This window comes from Salmo salar, chromosome ssa16 (assembly GCF_905237065.1).
Source record: "Salmo salar chromosome ssa16, Ssal_v3.1, whole genome shotgun sequence".
Taxonomy (NCBI): Eukaryota; Metazoa; Chordata; class Actinopteri; order Salmoniformes; family Salmonidae; genus Salmo; species Salmo salar.
The window spans coordinates 40,931,124-40,952,710 of NC_059457.1; the positions used below are offsets into that span (position 1 = coordinate 40,931,124).

The 21,587-nt window shown below is 40.6% G+C and overlaps 1 protein-coding gene across 1 annotated transcript; it reads right to left on the reverse strand.

Annotated features, from left to right (window-relative positions):
- Nucleotides 1–5,283: 5,283 nt before the first annotated feature.
- Nucleotides 5,284–21,279, reverse strand: LOC106573820 (retinal homeobox protein Rx1). The gene is made up of 4 exons (XM_014149178.2): nt 20,947–21,279; nt 15,894–16,280; nt 9,411–9,664; nt 5,284–8,259 (listed from the first exon to the last, which is right to left on the reverse strand). The coding sequence occupies exons 2-4, from the start codon at nt 16,165–16,167 to the stop codon at nt 7,816–7,818; spliced, it is 972 nt and encodes a 323-aa protein (XP_014004653.1). The 5' UTR covers nt 16,168–16,280; nt 20,947–21,279; the 3' UTR covers nt 5,284–7,815.
- Between the last annotated feature and the right edge of the window lie 308 nt (nt 21,280–21,587).

Consider the following 21,587-nt stretch of genomic DNA (forward strand, 5'->3'; position numbering starts at 1 on the left):
GAGGACGAGGTGTGTTGGTGTGGGGGTGCTTTGCTGGTGACAATGTCAATTATTTATTTAGAATTCAAGGCACACTTAACCAGCATGGTTACCACAGCATTCTGCAGCGATACACCATCCCATTTGGTTTGCGCTTAGTGGGACTATCATTTGTTTTTAAACAGGACAATGACACAACACACCTCCAGGCTGTGTAAGGGCTATTTGACCAAGAAGTATCAAATCAAATTTATTTATATAGCCCTTCTTACATCAGCTGATATCTCAAAGTGCTGTACAGAAACCCAGCCTAAAACCCCAAACAGCAAGCAATGCAGGTGTAGAAGCACGGTGGCTAGGAAAAACTCCATAGAAAGGCCAAAACCTAGGAAGAAACCTAGAGAGGAACCAGGCTATGAAGGGTGGCCAGTCCTCTTCTGGCTGTGCCGGGTGGAGATTATAACAGCACATGGCCAAGATGTTCAAATGTTCATAAATGACCAGCATGGTCAAATAATAATAATCATAGAAGTTGTCGAGGGTGCAACAAGTCAGCAACACAAGAGTAAGTGTCAGTTGGCTTTTTCATAGCCGATCTTTGAGAGTATCTCTACCGCTCCTGCTGTCTCTAGAGAGTTGAAAACAGCAGGTCTGGGACAGGTAGCACGTCCGGTGAACATGTCAGGGTTCCAGCAGGTCTGGGACAGCAGGTCTGGGACAGGTAGCACATCCGGTGAACAGGTCAGGGTTCCATAGCCGCAGGCAGAACAGTTGGAACTGGAGCAGCAGCACGGCCAGGTGGACTGGGGACAGCAAGGAGTCATCATGCCAGGTAGTCCTGAGGCATGGTCCTAGGGCTCAGGTCCTCCGAGAGAGAGAAAGAAAGAAAGAGAGAATTAGAGAGAGCATATTTAAATTCACACAGGACACCGGATAAGACGAGAAATACTCCAGATGTGACAGACTGACCCTAGCCCCCCGACACATAAACTACTGCAGCATAAATACTGGAGGCTGAGACAGGAGGGGTCAGGAGACACTGTGGCCCCATCCGATGAAACGCCCGGACAGGGCCAAACAGGTAGGATATAACCCTACCCACTTTGCCAAAGCACAGCCCCCACACCACTGGAGGGATATCTCCAACCACCAACTTACCATCCTGAGACAAGGCCGAGTATAGCCCACAAAGATCTCTGCCACGGCACAACCCAAAGGGGGCCACCAACCCAGACAGGAAGACCACGTCAGTGACTCAACCCACTCAAGTGACGCACCCCTCCTAGGGACGGCATAGAGTAGAGTGATGGAGTGCTGCATCAGATGACCTGGCCTCTAGAATCACCCGACCTCAACCCAATTGAGATGGTTTGGAATGAGTTGGACTGCAGAGTGAAGGAAAAGCAGCCAACAACTGCGCAACATATGTGGGAACTCCTTCAAGACTGCCCCAAAAGCATTCCAGGTGAAGCTGGTTGAGAAAATGCCAAGAGTGTACAAAGTTGTCATTAAGGCAAAGGATGGCTACTTTGAAGAATCTCAAATATAAATTATATTTTTATTTGTTTAACACTGTTTTGGTTACTACATGATTCCATGTGTTATTTCATAGTTTTGATGTCTTCACTATTATTCTGCAATGTAGAAAATAGTAAAAATAAAGAAAAACCCTTGAATGAGTAGGTGTGTACAAACTTTTGACTGGTACTCTATACTGTATATATTTTTTTTAATGAATTGCAGGGGGTCAGTTATAGAAGCGTTCCCAACACTCGTGTGAGGACAACACAGCATGTTGACTATAAATCACAGACACACGGAAGACCTAAACTGTGTTGGGCTCAGATTCAAAATGTGAACGACATTGTGGGAGATGGTTGGATTTTGCACAACAAAAGCTTCTACGTTGATCTGCTGCTCTTTTCCCATGCTTTTCTTTGTGCCACTCACTCCAGCTCAACGCATGCCTACCCCGGCCCCGGCTGAGCCGTGCCAAGATGTCCAGCAGTCAGTGTCTGCTCAGGCCCGGCCTGGCCACTAATCCCTGAGCTGTCAGAGAACCCCGCTCTGAACTCATCCTGGTCCTCAGGAAAAGGCTCTAATTGGGAGATTTTCTACATCATTAACCCTGATGAGCACCCATCCCACCCTCACTACAACCGTTCTCTCTCTCTCTCTCTCTCTCTCTCTCTCGCTCTCTCTCTCTCTCTCTCTCTCTCTCTCTCTCTCTCTCTCTCTCTCTCTCTCGCTCTCTCTCTCTCGCTCTCGCTCTCTCTCTCTCTCTCACTTCTACGCTCTCTCTTTCTTCTTGCTTCCACACTCACACTCTTGTCTCTCTCTCTCTTTCTTTCTCTCTCTTGCTTACACTCTCTCTCTCTTGTTCCCTCTGCCCCCTCCACCCCACCCCCACTCTATCCCCTCATGATTAGGATGTCCTCCCACGGCAAGAGAAAAATTGTTTTACAGTGCAGTTTTCTCATCCACACGGTGTTGTTTGTTTGAGAACACTGGATAGATAGGATCTCCAAGAACAATATAACAGCATGTGTGCAGTGAGCTGTTCTTTAATGATGAGAGAGACTACTACTTGTTGCCATCAAAGTAAATCCTGTGTTATTAAGAATCCCCTATAACCACACTACTTCTGAAGATTAATCTTTTGGCTTACTTGTTCATTTGATTGCCAAATCCTTACACTTTCTCTAACAAAGTTTTGCTTAGAATCAGTCAAAGGACGTGAGTCATTAAATTACCTCTATAAAAAAACACCAGGTAGTTGAAATTTATAACACACACAGATCCAAAAAGAACCTTCATAGCAAAATCAAGTTTTTTTCCAACATTCCCCACACTATTGTGTTCACTCTTTTTTGGCCCCAGATGGCCCCGATGAGAGGTTCTCCTGGGCTCCCATCTGACAGGGAGTGTGGTTCACACGATGGGGAGGCGAGTGCGCCAGGACCAGCCCACTGTGAACATGTGCTGCAGCGGCAGCGCCCGGGGCAATTAGGGAGCAGTGGTCCCTGTAGCCCGACCCCCCCCCCCCCCCGGGAGCCTGATTGATTGGAGTCTCATCATTCTAACGGGCTGGCACCATGCCACCAGCCAGGGATCAGGGGACATGAGGGTGTAGAAGGGAGGCTACTATTCACTGTGTGTTAGATCCCATCTCTATCCTATCCTCTATACTATAGTAAGCCTACTGCTACAGTGCTGTATTATACTACTTCAGAAACCGTACTGTAGTGTCAACCATTTACATTAAAAGATTACAGTAGATCGATATTCACAGTCAGTGGATTTATAGAGTAGGTAGGATAACGGAGCCAGAAGACAAAAATGATATCAAACTATATTTGTTTATTTTTTAAGTAGATATTACATTTTTCCAGAACATAGACATCAACACTTCAGACAAAATCAAAGTAAACAGTAGTAGAACGAGAACACATAACAAATTGATTGTTATACAGGGAATTAAAAAGTGTCCTGTATATTTTCAGATATAAATCTAAAATGAACTTCTCAAGTTTCTAGTGCATTTTTTAAACAATATCTAAACTTTGGCTTATTCTTGGACTCAGTACCACATGATGAACAAACATTTCTAAACATATCTTTTAATGTGCAAGCTAACCCTGTTTCTCTGTTGGGCGTGAGGTTCCAAAAATATCTGACAAGAGTTAAGAGCTAAAGACAACAACATAAAACATAAAAACTAGACAACTGCAAGTAAATTATGAAAAAATTAACAGCCTATTTACAGTTGAAGTCGGAAGTTTACATACACCTTAGCCAAATACATTTAAACTCAGTTTTTCACAATTCCTAACATTTAATCGTAGTAAAGATCCCCTGTCTTAGGTCAGTTAGGATCACCACTTTATTTTAAGAATGTGAAATGTCAGAATAATAGTAGAGAGAATGATTTATTTCAGCTTTTATTTCTTTCATCACATTCCCAGTGGGTCAGAAGTTTACATACACTCAATTAGTATTTGGTAGCATTGCCTTTAAATTGTTTAACTTGGGTGAAACATTTCGGGTATCCTTCCACAAGCTTCCTACAATAAGTTGGGTGAATTTTGGCCCATTCCTCCTGACAGAGCTGGTGTAACTGAGTCAGGTTTTTAGGCCTCCTTGCTCGCACACGCTTTTTCAGTTCTGCCCAAAGATTTTCTATAGGATTGAGGTCAGGGCTTTGTGATGGCCACTCCAATACCTTGACTTTGTTGTCCTTAAGCCATTTTGCCACAAATTTGGAAGTATGCTTGGGGTCATTGTCCATTTGGAAAACCCATTTGCGACCAAGCTTTAACTTCCTGACTGATGTCTTGAGATGTTGCTTCAATATATCCACATAATTTTCCTCCTAATGATGCCATCTATTTTGTGAAGTGCACCAGTCCCTCCTGCAGCAAAGTACCCCCACAACATGATGCTGCCACCCCCGTGCTTCACGGTTGGGATGAGGTTCTTCGGCTTTTTCCTCCAAACATAGCGATGGCCAAACAGTTCTATTTTTGTTTCATCAGACCAGAGGACTTTTCTCCAAAAAGTACGATCTTTGTCCCCATGTGCAGTTGCAAACCGAAGTCTGGCTTTTTTATTGCGGTTTTGGAGCAGTGGCTTCTTCCTTGCTGAGCGGCCTTTCAGGTTATGTCAATATAGGACTCGTTTTACTGTGGATATAGATACTTTGGTACCTGTTTCCTCCAGCATCTTCACAAGGTCCTTTGCTGTTGTTCTGGGATTGATTTGCACTTTTTGCAACAAAGTACGTTCATCTCTAGGAGACAGAACGCGTCTCCTTCCTGAGCTGTGCGACGGCTGTGTGGTCCCATGGTGTTTATACTTGCATACTATTGTTTGTACAGATGAACGTGGTACCTTCAGGCGTTTGGAAATTGCTCCCAAGGATGAACCAGACTTGTGGAGTTCTACAATTTTTTTTCTGAGGTCTTGACTGATTTCTTTTGATTTTCCCATGATGTCAAGCAAAGAGGCACTGAGTTTGAAGGTAGGCCTTGAAATACATCCACAGGTACACCTCCAATTGACTCAAATGATGTAAATTAGCCTATCAGAAGCTTCTAAAGCCATGACATCATTTTATGGAATTTTCCAAGCTGTTTAAAGGCACAGTCAACTTAGTGTATGTACACTTCTGACTCACTGGAATTGTGATACAGTGAAATAATCTGTCTGTAAACAATTGTTGTAAAAATTACTTGTGTCATGCACAAAGTAGATGTCCTAACCGACTTGCCAAAACTATAGTTTGTTAACAAGAAACTTGTGGAGTGGTTGAAAACGGGTTTTAATGACTCCAACCTAAGTGTATGTAAACTTCCGACTTCAACTGTATTAGGGCATAATTAGCAAAACAACAATGATGATAGTGAGAGTTTATCATTGAAAATACTTTGGAAAATTCACAGTAAGTTGGATGAATTGACAAGTCTGTGGTGAGTCTGCAACTTTTTCAAACAGTTGTTCTCTGTTAGTCTGGCACCAAAGACATTTAGAGTTTCCTTTTAAATCAAATGCTGCCACAATATCAATTTTGTGTGAAGGAATTGATTTCCTTCATATTGTAATTGCATAAAAAATATCACTGAAATTAAAATAATTAAAGGTTATCCCTCGCGCATATTCAATTACATTAGGATAAATAATGTTAATATCTGTAGAAAGTCTCAGAAAAATCTAAATGCTAAATTATTTTCCATCAGAAATTATTAATTCTACCTAGCCCTATATATGACATATTGTAATTTTACAATGTGCAGTATACAGGGGTGGTTGAAGTAAAACATTTTTTACCATACACAAACCAGTTAATGGGGACCCAATCTCCCCAATGCCATATTAAATATACATGCAGTCATTATCAAAACATAATGCCACAATGGACCTGTACACCCCATGTAGTAGCTCATCTCTTTGACGTAGAATTACAAAAAAAAACATTCATGATAAAATAGACAATTCATGCTCTTTTTTAATTCCGAGAGGCCTATTTAGTGCAGTCTGTGACCATTTTCCCCCTCGAACTTTAGACAAAGAAGATGGTCTTGGATCAATTGTGCCAACAAAGACAAAACTATATGGGGTGACATCAGACCATTCTCCTTCTGCTGCTCTGCATGTACGCACAGTGACGGAAGGCCAAGCTGCCTTCTACAACAGCCACTGAGACAAAAATAGGTTACTTTAGTGGCCTCTTCGCTCTGTCCCCCTGTCCTCTTCCAACCCCTACTGTGTGAGAAGGAGGTCGCTTGGCTTCCATTCTCTCTCTGTACGAGGCTTACACCATAGAACGCTCTGTTTGACTGACCCAAACATGTTTAGCAGCTCCAATCCAAAACTAAAACAGATATTTTCTTCCTCAGTTAATCAAGATGTCACACACTGAGGGTGCCATACAATTCAGAGATTGGATTTTGATATGTACCACTCCTCAAGACCCATTCTCAAGGAGCAAGAGCCTCACGTTGTTTGACCTGCCAGCACTTCTGTGAAAGAACTTGTTGATATCAGTATGTGTGCTGTTGGGAGTGTTTGTGTGTATGCAGTCTGGAGTTAGTCTCAGGACAATCATCATTTAAGTCAATTAAGACTAAATCACTTTCAGTTGAGTTGATTGAGTGTTAAAAGATGTTCACGTCTTTTCAAATTAAATAGCATGACAGATTGTCTTACGCATCCTCAGCTGAAAGCGTACTCCAGCCAGAGCCAGGACATATCAACCATGACCCCACAACCCACAGTGTGGACAGAGGCTCTCCACTGTAACTGCAGTTACCACAGACAGAAATATAGTGTTCACCGTCTTCGGGGAGGTGGCCCTTGTTTTCTTTTTCTCCAGGTGTTGAAATAACCTGACCATCATAACTAGATGAATGATTATGTTTTTCAGGGTCATAGACATAGTGATTCACACCGCCGCAACCTTCAACTACTATTATGGGAGACATGGCATGTCCATTCACAAATACTGAGAGAATGACTGGTTAATTGACCCATAACAGCCATGACAAATTAGACAATTGGATTAATTTAAAAAATACACAAACCTTAATTGTGACCGTGTGTGAGCACTCTACAAAATGTACTTTGTGAAAGGATCTGGAGGGGACTTCATTATTAGATTCATGGCTAACAGCAAGGTACAAAATATTAAAACTACTCTTACAAAAAGTTAAATAATGAATAACAAAATTAACACATGGACAGTCTGAGTTATCTGCATTACAAACTGAACCAGCGTGTACAGGGTTTGCATTTTTACAGGAATACTGAGGAAGTATTTGTTGCCTTGGTTACGGCATCCAAACTTTGAGATAAGGATCAAAATCAAAAAGTTGCCATAAAGGGCAATTAGTGTCTAGTGGAATCATTGTTCCAGTTGCTTCATAAAAGTTCATCTTAAAAAACAACATAAAAAATCAAGTAACACTTGTGTCTCGCTGCCTTCCACCATAACTTAGTTAACTTGAGCAGTCCTTGCAGTCCTTTTGGAAAATGCTTGCTTGTTAATTTACATTTGCGAGGCCTTTCTTGACATTCTGAGTCATATGGTCCTTTCTGGATGGTGGCACACAAAATATGCATCAATTTCCAATCCTTCACATTACTAGTAGAAAAGGAACTCAAAACAGAGACTAAGAACCATTCTAATATAAAGGTCGCTGGTGCTGGAAATCTTAGATATATCAGGAGTCATAACTGTGCATTTCTTGGTGCCATCACTGCAATCCTGTTGCATGGAAAAAGGCATTAGCATGGACCCAAAATCCCAATCATGCCTGGAAACATAGTGTCAATATCCCATCACATGGGCTGCCAGGTTTTGTCCATGGACTGGATGTGTTCCTTGGCTTTCATCCTCAGCACTGCGATGCTGGAGCTCCTCTGGTCCACGTCCTCCATTGGATACTTGTCGGTGAAGGGACCAGAACACTGGTACGGAGGAGGTGCCATGGATTGCATCCCCTGTCCCATGGGTGGAGGGCTGTTGAGGAAGCTGTTGCTGGGGTAGCCTCCCTGCAGTCCCTGGCCTGTGCCCATGAAGCCTGGGATGCTGTGAACTGGGGTGGCGCTGGACAGAGGAGAGGTCAGCCAAGGGTCCAGGGGGAGGGAGTTGCTCATGGGTCCCATATTGCTGTGCATGGGCGGCCGGTTAAAGGAGAGCATGGGTGAGTCGTGCAACTTCATGGTGGTGGCGTCAAGCTTCTCCTGGCGCCTCCATTTGGCTCTGCGGTTCTGAAACCACACCTAGAAGGTAGAGGGTTTGAATTTATAGGGTAGAGTATTTACAGCACAGAGCATTTCAACTGATGCCAAATGGTATTAGTTTAGTGCTAATATTAGCATTATCAAGCTACCTATTTTGGAGGCTTGGTATCAAATAAATTAATAAACTATTATTGAATTTAATTGTTCTGAGACCAGTTAGCGTTGCAAAATTCTGTATACTTTCAATAAATTCTCAGTTTTTTCCGAAATCCCAGTTGGAATCAGGAGGGAGTAAGCAGGAAATCCCGAATCCTCCAACCAGGATTTCTGGAAAACCAGGGAATCTATTGAAAGTTCCTGGAATATTGCAACCCTAAGAGACCTTTAATTGCCTTGACCTACACGTTTACCCTCCACCCTTGGCTTAATCTACTTGATGATCCTTGCCCTAGAGAACCTGGGACCCGATCCATTGTCAGCAAGGCTTGGACAGTGACACTTGAACGTTTGGCACCTACTGGAGCCTCTGAGCACCTATGGGCATGGTAATCTGCTGATGTGGAGCATCTTAGAGGCCTTAAGTAAAATGTCATATCATTACTCAGCAGCAGAAGACCGTAATGTTAATGAGGCCTGTGTGCACAACAGCTATAGTTATATTTACAGCATGAGGTATTTAACCTGTAAAGGCCAATCTTAAATCATTTCAACCTGCTTTAATACTTTGCCCTTAGAGTCTACTATAAGACTTTGCCCTCTGCCATGCTAAGACAAGCTTCTGATGTCTATCCTCAGAAATCCAGAGACCTGAGCCATTGGGGACACGACATGGCTTGCTTTGTCACTTGTATTTATAGTGCAACGTATGCTGTGAGTGACCCCGAAGCTCCTAAGGATCTAGAAATCTGCCCTAAAGTCCTGCATCACTCATGATTATTATCTAAAGATTGAAAACATGTATTTCTGACCCAGTGATGTTCTTTATTCGAAAACATAAGCAATTTGTCCACTGTATTCAGCTCTAAACAACTTAACTAGGGGAAAAATTTACATTGGACCAAGGTTGTACCTGATCAGATTTGTACAAATGTGAGCTCACTACTGACTGCTGTTGTCACAATGATTTGCTAGAAAGTTAGTTGACCAGAGCACAGCACAGTACCAGTAACAATGGTGGTGGACAAACCTACCTGAACTCTGACTTCAGGGAGGTTAACCTTCATGGCCAGCTCCTCACGGCTGTACACATCAGGGTAGTGGGACTTCTCAAAGGCACGCTCCAGCTCGTGCAGCTGGTAGGTGGTAAAGGTGGTGCGGTTGCGTCGGTGCTTCTTCTTGGGCCGCTCTTCCTCACAGGGCTCTGGACTCTTCCCACCGTTGCTGTCCACATTCTTCCTCAGCTCACTCATGTCCCCATCACACTTATCTGAGTACAGTACTGAATCTGTAGAGCCGATAGGGAGAAAGAAGAGATTCACATATGCTTAATCCATTAACAAAGTTACTTTGACTCCTTTTGATTTACCCAAACAAGCTTGTTTGACTTTCTCTGTAAATGTAAGTTGTTATTTTTTTAAAGCTTTACCCAGTTAAGTATCCTTAGCTTGTTAGCCAACTGTTGGCTTTAGGCTCCCCTATCATCAGCCATATGTTATGTCTAATCAACATGTCTGTCTTTGCTAGACAGAGATTTTTCACAATTTCTGTAATCACGTGTGAGTGAATAGCCAATGGGAATGACCATTCAATGAAAGGTCTAGCTGTTGAAGGGTTAGGGTTGGACAAAAGCTGAAAACATGGGATATTCAAATGAGCTCCACAACCCATTAATAACTTGACCAATGTATGTTCTGACAACTTTCCAGTAGAGCACACATTGATTTGACACCTGCAACAATAGGCTACTGTAGGTCAATGAAGCTGAAGTTGACAAAAGGAGGTTGACCAATGTACTTCAATGTGACACTTAAAAACACCCCTTAGCAAATTGATGGAGATTAAAATTGTCTGTGTTAGACCTATAGGCTGGTATCTAGGTTAGCAGTAGCACAGTACAGAAAACCAGTGGAGAAGATGAAGAGGCAATCCCAGGTTCCTGTAAATCTAAAGAAATGGATATCATCAGATATGGATATGTTGTAGTTTATAACGAGTCATGTCAGATTACAGTATGTTGCACGTGTCAAAGCAGTGTGTCTTACTCTATGCATGCAAAGACAAGTTGATTATCCTTCTGCCTTGTAACAAAGCATACTTGCACAGCATACAGATGTAGGATCTTAATTTGAGCCAGTTTGCTGCAGCATGAAAGTAATCCTGCAGCAATAGGAAATGTGAATTGTTATGTGGATTATAATTAATGGACATTTTTGTAAGGGTTGATGTATTTTTCGTAAGGGAAAATCAAGTCTGACATTTCTAAGTGGAAATTACAAACTTCAGAATTATTTTTAAACCTCAAACACACTACAAGTTTGAAATTTCCTGCATTGCATTTCCTGCAACAGGGTGATCAAATTAAGATCCTACATCTGTACGTGGCACTGACTTGCTAAGGCCTTCACTGCAGATTTCCCTCTTCAGAGGGAAACAGATGCAGCCTGTTATTTCCTCTGATGGCGTCCACGTATACGTAACTCTAATCTACGTAGGACATTCATTTGTATCAGTTTCATAATCAGGAGAATACTGTAAACATTACAAGGAAATGGGTAAAGCCGTAACATGCTGTCAATGTGCTGAATTAGCCTTAGTCAAAGGGTAATCAAATTAAAATCGGGCACAAAGATGACCATCAGATCAGTTGCCCCCTCTACGAATCTGCCATCATAGCAGTGATCTATGCATTAGTCCTGTACTGTATAATAAATTATCGGTAAACAAATGATCTATTGGGACACTTCAAACACGTCAATTCTGTAAGTTTCCCCAGACATAAAAGTAAGAGTGTGTCAGTTTGGGTTAATATTGTGGGTGATATTCATTATCAGTTCCCATTGACCACATAACTTTATAACTGCCCATTTGGCACATGGAGGGAAAGGGATTCTTTGGGGGCTTCGTTTTACAATACTTAGCCAAAACTTTCTTGCACCGTCACCAAATCAAATATGGCTAGCCACAGCCCAGTTCAAACCCATGACCCAGTAGGAACCAACTGTAAACCCACTAGTGGATTCCGACCGTTATCAAATCCTGCTAAATGAATCTTCATATCAAACCAGTGCCTGATAGAATCCGGACAGAAAGCCAAGCAAAACCTTAAATTAACAGACAGGGGCAGCTAGAAGTATTTTGGGGTCCATTGATCTTTCTCTCATTAACAGCCTATGACAATGCCCATAATGACACAATGGAGAGGTCAGGCTGGGTTCAGTGACCAGTTCACTGCCTGTCAGCCTGTTGGAACCACCCGTCTAAAGACCTTGACATGTTAACAGTCCAGCAGTAAACCTCAATGTGGAGGGAACAAAGTGATGCAATGTAGTACGAAGTGCCCATTCAGACGGAACAGGGATGACTAACAAGTTAGTTATGTGTTAAGGACATTTAAATTAGTACGGAATACCAAGTGCTCAGTTGGTAGAGCATCTCACTTGCATCTCCAGGTTTGTGGATTTCATTCCCACGGAGACCAATACGAAAGAGCACGAAAATATATGCACTCAGTACTGTAAGTCGCTCTAGATAAGGGCATCTGCTAAATGACTAAAATGTAAATATAATGTAAATTAAACATTAATGATAATATTTTATAGTCAATTGGTACAACCATATCAAAAGACATGAGTCATGACAAATGCTGATTTGTGCTGCATGTTTCACCAAACTTTTCGTTTTTTTGATCCCATGTAACTGCACTACTGTACAATATCATGTGTCCAACAGAAGATTAGGGGAATTCCACAAGGGAATAGGATTTGGGATGAAACACCCTCACCATTTTGTTTTGTGGTTTATCTCTCAACATCAGCATGATTTCAGTTTTTACAAGGTACAGCAACATGTCATGTACAATACCCCTATGCAGATACAACATAATGTGAGAGAACCAGACTGTCTGCAGGGCTACAACTCATGCAGCCATTGAGGTCATTGTTGCCTCAACGCATTGATGCAAATGGAAATAATAAAATCTTAATGACTTAAGTAAATCATTACATCACTAAAAGGGAATTGTGCAAGTTCAGGCGTCCTCCTACGCACTTTGTGGTCCACTAATGAGAAATTAAGGGTTGGTATTAAAGGTTCGGTTTTGTTTTTTCCATTGGTTGGACATTTGCACGTTGAACTCGCCAATTGGTGTCACTTCGTTAGTCAGTATGTGATACACCTGCACTGATCTCATTAATCAGAAGGTGTTGTGATATTTAAGAGCCCAGTGCTCCAGTTGGCTTGAGAGATGTGGAACCTTTAGTTGGCTCTCCCTATTTGAGTTCAAAAAAAAAAAAGCGATCCTATATCTGATCTTCCCTGTTTTCATTTTGCTCTACTTTTTGGATTGCTTCCCATGATATAATTTGTGGAAAATTCCAACAGGAATCTGTTCCAAAAACTTTGTAAATAACAAAGATGCCAACAAACAACACATACAAAGTAGCATGATCAATTCACCTAGCTAACTGCTGAATAGGCATCAACTCACCACATAGCTTATTCTTATTTTTGTTTAACCTTTATTTAACTAAGCAAGTCAGTTAAGAACAAATTCATATTTACAATGACAGCCTAGGAACAGTGGGTTAACTGCCTTGTTCAGGGTCAGAATGACAGATTTTTACCTTGTCAGCTCAGGGATTCGATCTAGCAACCTTTCGGTTACTGGCCTAATGCTCTAACCACTAGGCTACCTGCCGCGCCATTAATGTTTGTCCATAGGCTACCAGAGTGAGGACAGACATTTTTCTGAATAAACGTGGTGAGTGAAAAACGTAACAAAATTGCCCACTCCCTACCTGGTATCTTATTCTGCCACTATACAACTTTGTATGCTTTGTTTGTTGGCAACCTTGCTATTTACAAAGTTTTTGGAACAGATTCCTGTTGGAACGTTCCACAAATTATACCCACCCGCTTCCCATCTTTAAATTTGGTGTGGGTTTTAATTTTGTTTGCCTCTTGGGCAAATTTTGTGGCCGCTCATGGTGGGTGTCTTTCAGGTCCCATTTGCTGCTAATCAACTTTCAAACCTCTCCTAGAACTCCACCTGTTTCGTTGTGGTTGTTTTTTGTGACTCTTTTTTAGTTCCCTCATCTGTTTGAGCGGGAACAAAAACAGCTGCACTCAAATTAGTATGTTTGGTATGGTTACACAAGACAGAAAAATAACGAAAGTAGAACATCTAGCAACCCCAAGCGGGTTGCATGTTCGAATATCATCTGACAACTTTAGTATTTTTGCAACTACTTACAACTTTTTTTTGTTATTTTGCAACTAGTTAACATGTCGGCTCTTCCCCTAACCGTAACCCCAGTGTTGCCATCTCTCACGCTCACATGCCACACCTCTTATTTCTCACGCATTGAAAAGATTACTGCTTTCATTTTCTAATTCATTCAGTGCGTTCTTTCAACCGTACCTACAATTCTACATCACGAGCATTATAACCGCAGCAGCTTCTCCCAAGATAGACATCATTTTCCTGCCACTGCACTGAACCGCGGCAGACTGAAGTGTCTGATTGGTTTAGTAAGGGTCCAGGACCAAGGGGATGTGATGCAAGTTTGCAAATAAAACACCCTCACGGTTAGAGTGGAGCAGGCAGCCACGGCAGACTGGATAGGCACATTTGTTCTAATCTAGGCCTACTTAACCAAGTATATGAACTCAATTTTCAAAAGAGCAGCATGGCAACTTGTAGTGTGGTTTTTACACAATTGGCAACATTATTTGTGTCACTCCTGTCCCAGAATGCTTCCTTTGACAGCATGTGATACTAGTGATTTAATCCACCAGTCACATGAGCCCAGATCCATAGTCTATATTATTCATCTTGTTTGGTCGGTCATTGGCAATTTAGCACTAGGTTCATTAGGCTGTAACATCAAAAAGGTAGCATTCAGCATACATTTTGGCAGAGTGACCTGATTTGTCTGACTATGAACATGATTTTTCCCAAACTGATTGCGAACCCAAATGTGTAACTGATTCTCGTAGGCGGACAATACATTGAAAGATAATTTGGGTTGGATGTAAGGGCAGACTTTGGCTACGTCATATTGTCTTCAGGAGATTTTCTTTTGAATTAATTTGGTCTTTCACGATAGCTGATGTAAGTCATTAGAACAATTCCGATCCCCTATAATGGGCTAACATATATAATAATTAGTGTGAAAGAACAATACTGTTATTCCCCATACTGCTATTATTTCATTTGTATTAAAAAAATATATTTGGAGATGGCAATGCATTCTTGTAAAATTGAAGGAGAGCTATATATATATATATATATATATATATGGATTATTGTAGGCATTTATGGACAGTGTCGAATATAGGCTACATAAAATGAGAAAAGGCTATTTTGAAATACCCCTTTTCTCAAATATCCTGTTTTGTCATTTTATTATTGTGCACAAGCTGCTAGACAGAAATGACAGGCATAAATGCAAAAGATCTTGCCTATGTAAGATGTTGGCAAGGGTTTACAAGCCTCAACCACCCGAAGATTGATATTCATTAGATTTTTCTTGTATGTGGGGTAATTTGTAAAAATCAAATATCACATGAACATATTCAAACCCAGAGGATTTGGGAAACATAAATCCGGGGTGGCCTAGCCTCTTGGAGAGCTACCTCTATTTTAAAGGGATGAATTACATGTTTGTTTCTTGTGGACTAGGAGAGACTGCAATCCATCCTATGGTTAGCCACTGCCACCACCTGTTAATATTAGCATTTTCTAACAAAAACAATGTAAATCAATGTCCCTCAATTAGCATACTCTAAATTATGCCCAAATAATCTCAAAGTATCTTCAAACCAAGTGGACCCCCAGACTAGGGGATGGAGCCACTGACATTCACGATAGGAAATTTCACTCCAAGCTATCTTCAAAAGTTGCCAGCCCTGTAACCCTAACCTTACCTAGCTAATGTTAGGTACCTAGCTAACGTTAGCCAATTGGAATTCGGAACATATACGTTTTGCAAATTCGTAACATATTGCACGAATTGCAATTCATAACATATACGAATTGTAATTCGTAATAGGTATGAAATGGATGATGGACATCCACAAATGAATACATACAATACAAAACATATCATACTAATTGGAGTATACCGGATTTACATCTACTATGTTACGTCTACCCCCGAGTCCAGGTTGGAATAATGTGAGCAATATCTCTCATGCCATCTTCCCCTATCCATATTGTAGGTGTAAATGTTTTAGAAATGTATTGTGTGTTATTATAATGCCTATGACAGATACATTTTCCCCTTGGGCTGATGGTAAATGAAGTAAATTCCTTGCACTTATCCTGCATTAGCTGCTTTCTACATTCAACATGTTCCTATCAGACGGGGCTTGATAACTTATGAAGACCAGCAAATTTGTCAGTGTGTTATGGCCTTATCTGACAACTTTAGCCATGCGTAAATGCCACAGAGTCAGAACTGTGATGTACAGTTTGCCCAGTGGAGTGTTTATCTCACTACGGGGAGACTCACCATGGTAGGACTCCTGTTCTGAGAGGTGCCCATAGGGGTGTGACAGGTCCTGCTTCCCAGGGTCCCCCAGGCCATCCATGCCCACTTTGTGTGGTCCTGGACCCTCAGAGGGAGTGAGCAGGGGGTCCTGGTCTTTACTGAAGCCCAGGATGACATCAATGCTGTGGACACGGCCGCCCATCGCCGCCCCCCCTCCTTTCACCATCTCGTGGAAGTTACTGGGCGAGAGGCAGCTGTCATCCACCACACTCATGGTATCCAATGATAAATGCATTCGAACGTTCTGACACTTTCTCTATACTTTAGCAGGGAAAAGTAGACTTGGCTCAGCTTCGTGAAGGAACAGGTCCAAGGATGAGTTTTAAAGTGATGTCCTCCACAAGTTCTCTGCACATGCAAAACACAGTCCAAGTCATCACATGATCAGAAGCCAGTCTGCCGTTTAGTAGAGCCACATGAAAATATTCCAACACTCTCACAACCACTACTATTCTGATGATAATAATATATAATCATTTGATTAACATAGTCTATTCAATATCAACAAAATATCAGAAACAAAATGGTTTTGAAACTCTGAGCAATAGTTAAAGGGGTATATGGTATGTGTGTTTATCAAAATATGTATCGATCACTGGAGTTGATCTTTTAATGAGACATATTATTCAATTAATCAAAAGCAGATCATGAAAGACAGCCTCTTTATTCTATTGCATAAACTCATTATCAAGCATATTGAATGCAATGAGATTGATAGATGTGTGATTGATGTGATAGACTTTACTATATTATGGATACTTCTACGAAAATTGTCTTTCCTGTCCCACCACCAGGAAAAACACTTAAAAATGTCAGATAATGTCACAAAATGTGTTTTTGTTAATTGTTATTTGTTAACAAAACATATGTAAGAGAAATATATTTTATATATATATTTTAAACAGTATACCATAGAACATGGCAATTTGATGATTAATTTGGTAATTTCATGTAAAGCCTTCATGTCAAGCTGGTATAAAGGATTTGGAGACAGGCGCAGGAATACGCAATAGCGGTTTTTAATACACCCAAAACAAACACGCATACAAAAACACTGGGCTGTACCCAAACAAAAGAGCGAGGGTAAAGCTCGTTGAACGACATGGGACGATTCCTGTAATTCACAATATACAGTTGAAGTCGGAAGTTTACATACACCTTAGCCGAATACATTTAAACTCAGTTTTTCACAATTCCTGACATTTAATCGTAGTAAAGATCCCCTGTCTTAGGTCAGTTAGGATCACCACTTTATTTTAAGAATGTGAAATGTCAGAATAATAGTAGAGAGAATGATTTATTTCAGCTTTTATTTCTTTCATCACATTCCCAGTGGGTCAGAAGTTTACATACACTCAATTAGTATTTGGTAGAATTGCCTTTATATTGTTTAACTTGGGTCAAACCTTTCGGTTAGCCTTCCACATGTTTCCTACAATAAATTGGGTGAATTTTGGCCCATTCCTCCTGACAGAGCTGGTGTAACTGAGTCAGGTTTGTAGGCCTTCTTGTTTGCACACACTTTTTCAGTTCTGCCCACAAATGTTCTATAGGATGAGGTCAAGGCTTTGTGATGGCCACTCCAATACCTTGACTTTGTTAAGCCATTTTGCCACAACTTTGGAAGTATGCTTCGGGTCATTGTCCATTTGGAAGACCCATTTGCGACCAAGCTTAACTTCCTGACTGATGTCTTGAGATGTTGCTTCAATATATCCACATCATTTTCCTCCTAATGATGTCATCTATTTTGTGAAGTGCACCAGTCCCTCCTGCTGAAAAGCACCCCCACAACATGATACTGCCACCCCCGTGCTTCACGGTTGGGATAGTGTTCTTCGGCTTGTAAGCGTCCCCCTTTTCCCTCCAAACATAACAATGGTCATTATGGCCAAACAGTTCTATTTTTGTTTCATCAGACCAGAGGACATTTCTTCAAAAAGTACGATCTTTGTCCCAATGTGCAATTGTAAACCGCAGTCTGTCTTTTTTATGGCGGTTTTGGAGCATTGGCTTCTACCTTGCTGAGCAGCCTTTCAGGTTATGTCAATGTAGGACTCGTTTTACTGTGGATATAGATACTTTTGAAGTTATTTATTTCCAATTTAAGAAGTGTGGTTTGAGTTACAGTGGTCACCATCTTAGATATTATATAGTTTCTGCAGATTTGTCACTGGTGTTACCATCACTGGTGTTACTGTTCCTGCTGCTTTTAACAGAATAGTTTGAAGATTTGTCACTGGTGTTACCTTCACTGGTGTTATTATAGAGATGTGTTTTTTTAAGTAAATTATTACTCATCCAAAACATTTCTTAATATTATCATTAACCCTTCTGTCTTTGATTATTTATGCAAATTATGTAGTCAAATTACATTCTGGAAAGCCTGAATTGTCATTAAAATATAGGTAACTCCAGTGACAGAGGCAACACAAGCATTTTTTACAAATGTAATATTAAAATATTAAAATATATTAAGCTGTTATTTATGTTGATTTACATTGTTAAGGGGTTTAATGAACTTTTATCTGACATATTTTTGTTGAAAAAAATCCCCAATCATTTATATATTAAATATACAGTACCTATCAAAAGTTTGGACACACCTACTCATTCAAGGGTTTTTCTTTATTTTTACTATTTTATACATTGAAGAAGAATAACACTGAATACATCAAAACTATGAAATAACACATATGGAATCATGTAGTAACCCAAAAAGTGTTAAATAAATCAAAATATATTTTAGATCCATCAAAGTAGCCAACCTTTGCCTTGATGACAGCTTTGCACACTCTTGGCATTCTCTCAACCAGCTTCACCTGGAAGGCTTTTCTTGAAGAGTTTCCACATATGCTGAGCACTTGTTGGCTGCTTTTCCTTCACTCTGTGGTTCAATTCTTCCCAAACCATCTCAATTGGGTGATTGTGGAAGCCAGGTCGTCTGATGCAGCACTCCATCACTCTCCTTCTTGGTCAAATAGCCTTTACACAGCCTGGAGGTATGTTTTGGGTCATTGTCCTGTTGAAAAACAAATGATAGTCCCACTAAGCGCAAACCAAATGGGATGGCATATCGCTGCAGAATGCTGTGGTAGCCATGCTGGTTAAGTGTGCCATGAATTCTAAATAAACCACTGACAGTGTCACCAGTAAAGCACCCTCACACCTCCTCCTCCATGCTTCATGGTGGGAACCACACATGCAGAGATCATCCGTTCACCTACTCTGCGTCTCACAAAGACACGGTGGTTGGAACCAAACATCTCACATTTGGACTCATCAGAGCAAAGGACAGATTTCCACCGGTCTAATGTCCATTGCTCGTGTTTCTTGGGCCAAGCGGTCTTTTCTTCTTATTGGTGTCCTTTAGTAGTGGTTTCTTTGCAGCAATTTGACCATGAAGGCCTGATTCATGGAGTCTCCTCTGAACAGTTGATGTTGAGATGTGTCTGTTACTTGAACTCTGTGAAGCATTTATTTTACCTGTAATATGAGGTGCTTCGATCACACCAACAGCGTCATTGCATTTTGGTACACCAGAATAACATTCATTTCCAATGAAACGCTGCGTTTGACATGCAGCATTGCATTGTAGAGGCAGTTGCAGTGCGTTCTGTGTGGTGCATACGTTGGATTTATTGAACGTATGCGTCAACCTGTATGCGTAGACGGCTTGACAGAAATAGTAGCAGAAGGTGAATGTTGAACTTTTGTTGCATACATATCCAGATGATGCTGCGTACTATTTTGCACAATGACGCTGTCGTTGTGTTCGAAGCGTAATGAACTTACCCTCTGCAGCAGTCGTAACTCTGGGTCTTCCTTTCCTGTGGCAGTCCTCATGAGAGACAGTTTAATCATAGCGCATGATGGTTTTTGCGACTGCACTTGAAGACACTTTCAACATTTTTGAAATGTTAAGTATTGACTGACTTTCATGTCTTAAAGTAATGATGGACTGTCATTTATCTTTGCTTATTTACGCTATTCTTGTCATAACATGGACTTGCTCTTTTACTAAATAGGGCTACTTTCTGTATACCACCCCTACCTTGTCACAACACAATTGATAGGCTCAAACACATTAAGAAGGAAAGAAATTCCACAAATTAACTTTTAACAAGACACACCTGTTAATTAAAATGTATTCCAGGTGACTACCTCAACACTTTTTTGGTTACTACATGATGCCAAATGTATTATTTCATAGTTTTGATGTCTTCACTATTATTCTTCAATGTAGAAAATAGTAAAAATAAAGAAAAACCCTGGAATGAGTAGGTGTGTCCAAACTTTTGACTGGTACTGTATATATATATATATTTTAATTGGCTGGTCAAAAGGACACCATTGTCGTAGAACCACCCAGTATTACTGTAACATGTCAAATCAAGTCTATTCCAGTTGTTCTCTGAAATATCTTATTTAGGCCTACATATATTTAACAAGTTTATAATGAGATTGACAGGTCCACACCTTGAAGTTTAGGACAATAGTTCAATTTGATGGAGAGAAAAAAAACGTCTTCAGGCAAAATATGGGTATAAGGAACCATATATAATTTTTTTTATTGTCATAAATGGCTTTGTACAGTAGAGATAAGAGACTATTTACTGATTAAATATGCAAAAACGTAAATGGCCCAAATGTGAAATTGAATTAGGCTTTACATATTAGAAATGTGCATAGTTATATTGTATTCAATATATATAGTTGAATGACATTCAAGAGCACACGTTTAGAGTTTATTTAAGCACTAGTATCATTACTGTAGTAAAATATACAAATTAGCCTACAATGCAAAGTTCTTAAAATGCACAATCTTTGTCTTTATTTTTCACTGATACTGTAAAACAATTCTATACTCTGTGGAAAAGAAGCGTCGTTTCCAATGCTAACAACATTCTCACTGTGAGTGTCCATTTCATAAGATTTAAATGTACTATAGAGACATTCTGTAGTAGGCTAAATGTCACAACAAAGGAAAGAGTCATTTCGGGTTTGAACCTACCTCTGAAGAAATGACGTGCGTTTAGCACAGACTGTCAAAATTCCACCTGTTTCCTCCAACACTGCACTCTTCAATTACTGAGGCGGCTCATGCCGTCGTCCTGTACACTGCGAACCAAAGCCGCGCAAGTCTCACCCCCGGTCTATTCTTGGCTTCCTTGCATCTTCTCTATATTCTCTCTTCACAAACAGTGTGCATAACATGCTGACACATAAAGTGTGTGCGTAAAACAAGCTTGACAACTAATGTGGTTTTGTTGCAGGCTATAACTTAGTCTTTCCAAAACTCAGAGAGAGTAGTTCTGGTGGTGCTGGTGAATGGAAATAAAACGAGGGGATTAAAGAGGTTTATTAATTGGAATCCTTCCCCTTTAAGAATGATTGACAGTTGTTTTCTAGTCAAGTAATTGCACTAAATGTAGCTTACATTCACCCCACAGGAGGAGGCCAGAGCTAATGAAGCCATGACAAGACTTTCTTTCAGAAATCTATTGTTTTAAAGACAAAGGTCTGACTGAAAGTTTTCACTAATCCCCTCATTATTAGACTACATAAAAAGTCTGGTAGGGACAATTTATACATGGTGAACGAGAGTGGGGGAGAGAGGCATTTGAAAACATGAAGCTTCTAATGTTGACACTA

Excerpts from the sequence above, each read along its gene's own strand:
- LOC106573820 (XM_014149178.2), bottom strand. The coding sequence starts at position 16,167 with ATGCATTTATCATTGGATACCATGAGTGTGGTGGATGACAGCTGCCTC. Across the intron at positions 9,665-15,893 it reads AGAACAGGAGTCCTACCATG|ATTCAGTACTGTACTCAGAT; the intron begins GTGAGTCTCCCC and ends TCGGCTCTACAG. Across the intron at positions 8,260-9,410 it reads TCCCTGAAGTCAGAGTTCAG|GTGTGGTTTCAGAACCGCAG; the intron begins GTAGGTTTGTCC and ends TCTACCTTCTAG.